The following is a 9,706-nucleotide window of genomic DNA, read 5'->3' on the forward strand; positions in this document are numbered from 1 at the left end:
ACATGATGTATAAATGAACAATAGAACAGGAGAGGAAAATTCTATTTGATTTTGGCCCTCAGTCTTTCTGCAAGTGGAGTAAGTATACCTAAGGAGTGTAAGACAGGCTCCGAAGCATTAGAAAGAAGCCAGATTGTTTTTCCTCATTAGCTCAGTTTTTAGTTTTTCCAATTAATGGAGAGATCCGTTTCCCTCTTATTTCTTCAAAGAACATACAAGACCACAAATAAAAGTTTTAGTTATCAAACTCATTCGTCCTGCAAGAGCATGTTCTGTCCAAATTAGAATCCAATACTACCTGCCCATGACAACTGCACATCTCATTGATGTGAATCTCAATCTAGTGATGGCCTCTCATTGTCTGTAGTTTTGCACTACAGATGTAAGTGTCTGGGCAAATGGGGGAAGTTCGAGACAGTGTTACTGCCAGCATACCTGTCTGCATGCTGGCTTCTTTAATTCTTAAATGCATGTCTTGTTTTACTCTCAGTACATTTCCCAGGCCATTTACCTACAGAAGACTGTGTAGATGTTCTTTAACCATCCAAACTAGGATTTGGCAAAGGAGAGCCTTCTAGAATGTATTTCTTGGGGTATCTGGTAGGCATAAAAGATTCATCCAGTAATTTAGGGCAGACATTTCCAACCACTGGGCCGCAAGTATTGGCTGCTGGGTCATGGCACCAGCCCCCAGCTTGGACCCCCATCTGTCTACACGGGCAAGCAGCTTCCGCTGCCAGCAGTCACATATGGGGTTAAAGCTGGGCAGCGGGGCAGCCTTGGGAGGGAGGCAGCCAGCTCCGTGCACCCCATCCTACTCCCATGCTGGTCTGCAGTATAAAAAAGGTTGTGAAACACTGGTTTAGAGTTCTTAATTGGGCTAAAGTGCTCACATTTATAGTCAAGTTTCAGAGCACATGAGAATCTATTGTAGAATTAAGTAAAGGTAAAATTTGCCTTAAAAATACATTAGGAATCTTTTCAAATATCAGGTGGATCGTAGGGTCAACACCCTAGAGTTTTGCTCTGTACAATAAAATGGAATCTACCTTGGATCTATAGACTCTATAGCAGCGTTTCTCAACCCATGTTTCACAACCCAAAAGAGGGTTGCAAGACTATGTGGAAGGGTTGCACATAAACTTTAAAAATGGATTCTCCTTTAAAGGAGAATAATGTGGGAAACCATGGGTTTTCCCTTGCAGGCTGGCAGAGTTCCAGCCTGGAAGGGGCTGCCCCCCACACTCCACACCTCCTACTCCACACAGTGGAGGGCTGGCTCTAGGAGCAGTGGGTTGGAAATGAGGGGCCCTGGATTTAGATTGGCCATCAGTGTTTACAAATGGGTCCTGATACAAAAAAGGTTGAGAATCGCTGCTCTGTAGTGCTGCCAGAATTGCACTTCTGCACATTTTATTGTAGAACAAACCTTGTTTTGTTCTAACATTTACATTTTCAATGCACTTATTCCAGTGCTCTGAGTTTTTGGTTGTGACATTTCTTTTCCTCTTTCCCCCTAGTCTCTTCCCCCTCCCCTCTCCTGCTTTACCTTTTGTCTTGCTTATCACCACCTATTTACATTTTCACTGACATCCTAGCACACTTTTAGCTTCTCTCATTCCTTGGAGTCACAGACCAACAGAGACTCCCTGTGCCTGACAAAGGATGACTGCACGAAAGCTTGCAAAGAACTTTATTCCAACTACTCAGTTGGTCTAATAAAAGATATCACATCTAACCAAAGAACCTTGCCTGCCTTATTCCAGTTCAGCTTTTTGCTAAAATATATTCCAAGGTATTTAAGGAAGGATACCACCTGTATTTTCTTTTTCTGTAAAAAAGCAATCCCATTCCTTCTTTCCAATGGTCATTTCCAAAGACTGTTACTTTGGATAGGGCATGCGAGTCACATAACACACCCTTGATGCTGCATCAAATAGTAAGTGAAGATTAATTGTAAGAGAGCTTTGTCTATTGATGTTAGTGCCAGTTTCTTCCGTAATTTTAATCTGTCTGTAGAGTAGAAGACTCTATTGAGATCTATGAAGGCTACATACAGATAATCTTGTCTTTTAACATTTTTGGATGCTAAATAATACAATGCCAAACAATGGCCCATGCAGGAATAGCCTCCTCTAAAACCAGTATGCTCGTCTCCCCAAATATTTTCAGAAATCCATGTCTGAAGGTGAAAAAGTAAATGTGTTTCAGATATTTTGGCAGGAATACACATGAGGCTAATCCTGGTTTTCTCTGTAAAAATCATGAATTCTCTGATAGAAGAAGAAAGTCACAAATTCTATTATTAAAAACTCCAAAATCCAAGTTTTTCTGTGATTAAAATGAAATGCCACTACATATATATATTTATGCATCGATTGAGCACAGTTATTGTATTGAGATACTTACAATTTTAAAACAATTTGGAAGCCTACCAGTGCCTCAATCACTATAATACAATAAATTCTAAATACCTATAATGGGTTTCTTACCATGGAAAATCAGAGCTAATCCTGCCCCATTCACTCACCAAGATGCACACAGATTTGGGAAGCATGTGTCCCCCATGCCTCCTAGATGAGCTGCCCACAACTGTCTCCCTCCCTCACCTTGGGGGCCTCAGTTCTCCCCCCTCCTCGTGCTGCCAAACTTACCTGGCTGCCTGGAGGCCTTGTGCACATCCACATGGCACCCTGTCCCTGACCACTGGACATCCACATGGCACCCCCTGCCTGACCATCCTGATCCCCCCCAGCCCCTTGCAAGCTGAAACTCTGCCAGCCTGCAAAGGAAAACTTAATGTCTCCCATGTTTGTCTCATTTAAAGGAGAAAATCCAGGTTTTTCTCCTTAAAATGAGAAAATCTGAGTTTTATGATGTTTTTCTGTGGTGAACAGAAAACCCAGATCCCTGGTGATAAGACACAAGATCTCTTATCACTATTTTTTAAAACTGGGACTATTATATTTTTATTCCAGTACCTTTGATAAATACCTTCTAAAATAATTGTATTAAAATTTTTGGTCTGATTCAGACACAACCAGTCAATGTTTTGAGGAGAAAATCAAGACCAAGAGCTTTTCTGTTTCTCAGTAGGGATACATATGCTCTTACTTGAGGTTCAGAGGTGAGATAATGATCTACTTGTAGCTTAACAGATAAAAGTTCTTTCAACAAGAAGCTACCATTTCCTTCACCATCTGCAGATAAGTTGTTAAACTTGCTTTTAAAAAACAAGACCCATGTATCTTCGGGGATATTCACATTAGAAATCCCTTTGGTTATAATTTGCCAAAAATGTTAATTGTCATATTTTTTCCTTACAGCTACTAGTTCCTCCCACAGTTTCATTTGATATTGTTTCTTTTTCATAGCTATCAATTTTTCATAGTCTGTTTTAATTTTCTTGACCCACTGAAAGGTAACAATCATTTTTAGACTTATATTCCTCCGCTGTGTCCTGATTCCTTCCCAAAGTGCACTTTACATTCTGACAGCACATGCATGGGTGGATCTAGGATTTTGCGAAGAAGGGTGCAGGAGCAGCAACTAACGCTGCAGGCATGGCTGCATTACCCCTCCCAGCTCCCCCTTCACACCCAGGTGGCAGGCCACACCATGGGAGCAGCAATGAGGACTTATTTTAAGTCCCCAAATTAGCTAACAATCTTATCATCCCCTCACCACCTCCACATCCCCTTCTTTTGCCTACCACTGCAACTGTCTCTGGCTGATCTGGGGGAGGGGAGGGAGGGCGGGTGATCTGGGCTGGGCTGAGCTCCAAAGCTATTCCTGCCCTGCTCCAGCTGGGAACAGCAGCAGCAGCAGGCAGGTTGCCTGGTCCCACTAGTAATTCCCTACCGATCTAGAACTGAGTGCAAGGAGGGGGAACCTGCCTGGCATTGCCACTGCTGTCTCCTGCTGAGCCCAGGTACAACAGCTCTGGAGCTCCTTCCCTCTCAGCCCTCCCAAACCATAACCCTCGTGGTTCATTTCACAGGAAGTCAGAGGTTGGCTTCAGAGCCACTGCAGCCAGGCCCAGGGGACAGCAGTGCCAGGGGGGTTCCCTCTCCCAGTGTTTGCTCCTGGACTAGTGGGCCCTGGGCAGACAGAAAGCACCTGCTGTCATCACTGTTCCCAACCGGACCAGGACAGAAGTGGCTCTGGAGCCCCCCATCTCCACATCAGCTGGGAACAGCAGCAGCGGTGGGCGGGGAAGGAGGGTGAATGGGTGGGGAAGGGATGAGATGCAGAGGACAGAGGGGAAGTGAGTTGTGGGGGCAGGTGACAGGATTCTTACCTGATTTGGAAACTTTAAAGTGCATGCAGCTGCTGCTGCACTATTGTACTGTTAAAGGTATGATGTGTCCACATCCCCAAATCCCCTCTGGATCTGCTTGAGCACAGGTGCTGAGTGGAGCCACACTGCCACTGGAAACACATGGATGTTCATGTCCTTTGGTAACAGGCAGTAGCTGCTGTCTGCTGCTAATACTTCTTTCAACAGAGCAGGGTATATGTGTAACCTAAGCTTGTCTAAAGGGGATTGGGTTTAAAGCAGTTGAATTTCTATAGATGCAGAAAAAAGAAACTAGACAGGGTTTATAAGGATCTTAGAACGAGAGGAACAAAAAGCTGTGGTTTTGTAATGCAGGATTATTTGGGCTAGATTTAGTAAAGGAGGACGTGGTGCTCAAAATAATACCAGTTTCACCCACCATTTGTAAAACAACATAGTGGCATATATCCAGGACATGCACGTCGTGGGCTCAGTCCACATCTTCCAGGATAGTGCCATTCCTTCCTCGTGTCCTTGTGAAAAATGATTTAGAATTCACAGATTTGTTGGAATCTGGAAGTGCTGTACCAGGTTCTGCTGTGGCCTCAAACCCAGACCCTTAGTGCCCATGCCACCCTCCCCCCCCCCCGATAATATAATTGTATTTTACCTAATAGCTTTTTTTAATGTAAAATACATAAATAGCCCTAGGAATGCTGTAGCCACTGGAGTACACTGGTGCGTCCTTTTTTGCCAGCATACTGTCTCTGCTTTTATTATCATGCACCCCTAAGAGGTAAGTATAAACTTAAGAGTACCCACAAGGCTAGAGCTCTCAAAATGTTGCACTTAAGTTCCAGAGGGGTGTGGATCTCACTTTTCTTTGACGGTGGGTTCCAGCTGGGTCTCGCTTTTCTTCGAAGGTGACAGAGAACCTGTGCCCAGGAATCTATCAGAAAGGCCACAGAAAGCAGTGCATCCTGTTCTGACAGGGAGAAAGTTTATGAGTATACAGAGCAGCATGGTAGGACCTTAAAGAGTCTAGTAAAGTTTCAGCTGGGGAAGTGCCACCAGGGCTGTGCAACAGTGACAAAAGGGAAAAAAGCCTTAGTAAATTTGTTTGAAGAAAACGCTGTCCTGAGAAAATGCCTAACATTTTGGAATTGCTCAGTTATGTGCACCAGAAACAACACCCCCTTTTTCCCCCAGACTAAAATTGTTATTCCACTCTTAAGTCATGTGCATATACAGTATCAACTGAATTTATAAGCAGGAATTATATCCATTTCTATAGCGAGAAGGTATGTTTCAATAGCAAGTATTTTTGTACTGTATCTATTTGCAAATGGAGGATACACATTTTACTTTGTGCTTGTTTCCTATGCTGTAGAATACAATTTTTCATCTATTCTTTCCATCTCTGCAGAGATTCGAGATTAACATCAATAGGAGGTGGTGCCGATGAAGTCATGCTTTCCATTATATGTAAATATATGGATATTCTTCCAAAGAAGTAATGCTCAGCAAAGTCGCAACTCTTTATTGGCTATGGGAAATTATGGATTTATGACAAATCGAGAGTGTGAGCAATACACAAATTACAAAAGGTGATTCAAGTGAAAAAACTGTCTTGGATTCATGCCAAAGAAACAGAAGTCTGTGCCTTTGTCCGCCATTGCTTGATCTATATACAATTTAATACTGAACTTTAGGTTGATAGAAAATTATCTGAAAACTTAGCATCTCTCAATTTTTTTTTCATTTTGTTGAACAGATACTTTTGATTCATGTAATCCATATTAAGTAACCAGAGTCCATATTCTAAAATGTTATACCCGTGTTGTTTTTACACAAACAACAACCTACTTAGATGTGGCAGAGAATTCAACCAGAAGCTTGCTTCAGTTTGAGTGTAAAAGTAAATACTTCTATTCTAAAAAATTAGGGTATGCACTCTCCCCATGCCTTATTTCTTAAACTTGCCAATACCTTTTTTAATACACTGCTTCTGGCCTAGAGCTTCTGTTCTTATTTGCCTATATTGTACGACGACTTTCAGTTTAAAACATCCAGTGTCCAGTCAGTACTTAAGGCCACTATTCCAGTGGAATAAGGTGTGCATTGCCTTTAAAAGACTTATTTTCTACAATCTGCAGTCATACTTCTTAATATATTTGTTTGGTTAGAGTAGTGGTTCTCAACCTTTCTGGACTCAAGGCACCCCTTGATAGGCTGACAGCACTTCTCAGAAAATACAAGCTCTTCATTTTCAGTAATTGTTTGACTACAGAAAAATAAAGTAATTCATCTGTTGCAAAGACCTCAGACAGACCACAACTTCTTAACACTATGGATTCTTATTCAAAATGAATTGCATAAATTATGTTTGCATACAAGGATGCCCTGGTATACTGGCAGAGAATCAATGAGGTAGTGCCTTAAAACAATATTTTTCATATTGGTCTTTTTACAGGAAATCAGTAATTTGCTTATTTTGAATGTTGATTCATGAGAACACTGTGCTGGTTTAAAGTTGAAAAAAATGTGACATGCTGCATTGCAATTGCCTTAGATGACAAACATGTAAACAATTGCATGTCTTTGCCTCACTAAATTTGTGTCATCTGTTCTAAATATTGCAATAAAGTGTACAGTTGCTCACAATAAATGTAACATTCTAGTTTTACATTACATTACAACTTAAAAGTAGTTCTTTCTGATTACTTCTTCAAAATCAACTTTGGTAGCTCTTTCCATGATTAGTCAAAAACACAGCCTTTACATGTCAAGAGGTGACCTGTCAAAACTATCTCATTCCAAGTGTGCTTTGTTGTGATCACTGTCCATTTAACAGAATGTTTTTAATTTACTGAAATCATAAGTGGTATTTTTTTTCCTTATAAAAGCTCCATAACATTGTAGAATTAATAGTTTGAAGGTATTTCCTTTCATATTAAGATGCGTCTCATCCTGATACCATAAAGCCTAATATGCATTAGCTTAAGCACAATCATGAACTGCTAATTTTTAGACAAAGCAATTAAATGTAAAAGCAAAAATCAAGGATAAATACAGTATACTTTGTTCAATTCTAATTGATACCTCATTCCATTAAGACTCTTCTATAGCATCTATCTTTCTACTACATAGGTTGTGATAAGAGACTGTTTACACTTATTTATGATGCTGATAAAGTCAGTAGAACTATGCTTGCATAGCACTAATTTAACTGCCTCCAAAACCCAAATTTGGGGGGCTACAGAGTATCAAAACATCCCAGAGAAATTCAGATACTACCAAGGTGGGTTTTGTTTTTTTTAATTAAGAATTGGATTTTTTTTTCTTTTTAAAAATGAACCGGCTTAAAATGAAATTTGAATTTAATACAATACAGGCTAAGGTATAGCTGTATATATTAAAATTTCTGTGTGTTGGGTAAGTGAGCCTCTACTAAAAACTCTGGAGCTAAAAGCCAATTTTTTTCTATATAAGAACGAGGGGGAAAACATACAGCTTTTGAGGTCAAGCTTTAAAAATATGACACAATATTTCATGTATCAGGGCAAAGAATGCAGGGACTTATACTACTGGATCAGCAGCAGAGTCATTACAGCTGTTGGAACCTGGCCTCTGACTCCAGCAGACACCGTCATATGTACTTCCTTGATCAAGATTATGTATACACTGAGCCCACCTGGATGGGATCAAACTCCTGTTCTATTCTAGCTAATCAGAGCTCAGGTAAATTCCCAAATTGTGAGTATTTATGATTCTGCATCAATAAAAACAACTATCTGCCCAGTAACTACCAGCCCCCTGTTTCTGAGTACTTCCATTAAATGGCCTTTCTTGGACCCTTTTCCATATGTACAGAAATATAAAAATTAACTTCTCAAGTGTTCTATCCATGTCTCTAAAATGAAGGTGCTGCAGCCCATGTGTCTAGGGGGTTACTATAGTAGAAATCATTGATGGTTAGGGTTTTTTGTGTGTTGGTTTTTTGGGGGGGGTTGGGTGGGGGCATGTATATCACAGGGAGAAAGGGAGGAATGTTTGTTATTTTCTTGTGTGAAGGAGAAAGAGCAGTGTAAGCAGCAGCAGGTACATCTACACATGCTATTTATGCAAAGCAATACACTCTGGCATGTGTCCTGCTGGAGTTTATTACTCCTGTGTGCCACATTTCACATGTAACTGGGACCACAGCATACTGAGCCGAGTTAGAGTGGCCGCAGCTGGCAGGAGGCCTGAGGGTACAGTCTGCCACCACAGCTGCTCTGGCCCTGCTCATTGTGCTGTGGAGGGGCTGGCTGGAGCATAAAGGTGCTCCAGTGCAGAGCTAGCTGGCAGGCAGCCCCTGCACTGAAGCACCCTCCTACCCAAGCCAGCCCAGTCCCCATCTGTACATACGTTGCTGCAGAGTACAAGTCTATACAAGAGCTATACTGTGGCGGAGTAAATTAGGTTACTGTAGCCTAATAGTGTCGCATGTGCAGCTGCCAACATTTTACTGTGAAGCTAACTAGTAGGGCTGTGCAGAGCAGGTAATATTCGATTCAAAATCCATGTCGAGTATTAAACCAGGTCCCGCTTCGATTTGCCATCTGCTTTGAGTCGAAGCGGGTCCGCTTTGACTCGAGGTCGAAGCTCAGTTGAATATTCGAGCTGTTTCGACTTCCCCATACGCTATAATGGGGAAGGTCAAAGCAAGCTATAACTTTGGCATTTCTTGTCTGATCTTGATGAAACTTGCAGAAATGGTAGCACCTGAGGCGCCCACAAAGCCTGCCAACGTTCAATAAGATAGGTTCAGGGGGTTTGGAAAAACAGCACCCCAAATTCTTGAGAGAAAACCTCCTGTGACTTCTGCGTGGAAAGCCACAGGGAGCTCAAAACTGGAGGCTTGCTAGCCCCTGAGGAGTCCACAGAGCCTGCCAATTTTCACGGTGATCGGTGCAGGAGTTTGGGGGAAACTGCACCTTAGGCTGCTGACAGACAAAACTCGTGATCGAGATGGAGCGAGGAGGCGGCATTTGCTCCGTCAGCATCTGGCGCTTGGGGACCCCCGGCAGCGGGAGGCTCACCCGAAGGAACACCACCTGCTCCACCAATCCAGGACCCAAGCAGGCGCGGTGGGTGTCACAACATCCGCAGCTTTGCTGAACGCCCTCTCAACTTGGCACACTGGTCAGTGGACAGGACAGGTATTCCTGGGCAACTGCGGCCAGATCCGGCCACATCGGGCTGCGGGTTGCGCAGTAGGCCAAGGGGTCGCAGTCCAGGGGTCCAGTCCAGGCTCGGCAAGATAGGCAGACACCACGGTGTGAGGGCTGTGTGCCTGATCCTGGGGTCTGGTGGGTCTGGACCCCCTAATGTTTGCCATGGCCTTAGCTCATTGGCGGCGCCTGTGGTGGAGGGTAAGACTGG

At 42.7% G+C, this 9,706-nt stretch overlaps 1 protein-coding gene across 1 annotated transcript in view; it reads left to right on the top strand.

The window, feature by feature from the left end:
* LOC109308877 (probable acyl-CoA dehydrogenase 6) overlaps positions 1 to 6,972 on the top strand; it is a 175,049-nt gene extending 168,077 nt beyond the window's left edge. The window contains exon 9 of the mRNA XM_019533338.1: positions 5,706 to 6,972. Coding sequence (XP_019388883.1) covers positions 5,706 to 5,796 — 91 coding nt within the window. The 3' untranslated portion in view covers positions 5,797 to 6,972. The remainder of the gene's footprint in view (positions 1 to 5,705) is intronic.
* Positions 6,973 to 9,706: the final 2,734 nt, after the last annotated feature.

The sequence above is a fragment of the Crocodylus porosus genome, unplaced genomic scaffold (assembly GCF_001723895.1).
Source record: "Crocodylus porosus isolate Cpor-Errol unplaced genomic scaffold, CroPor_comp1, whole genome shotgun sequence".
Classification (NCBI taxonomy): domain Eukaryota; kingdom Metazoa; phylum Chordata; order Crocodylia; family Crocodylidae; genus Crocodylus; species Crocodylus porosus.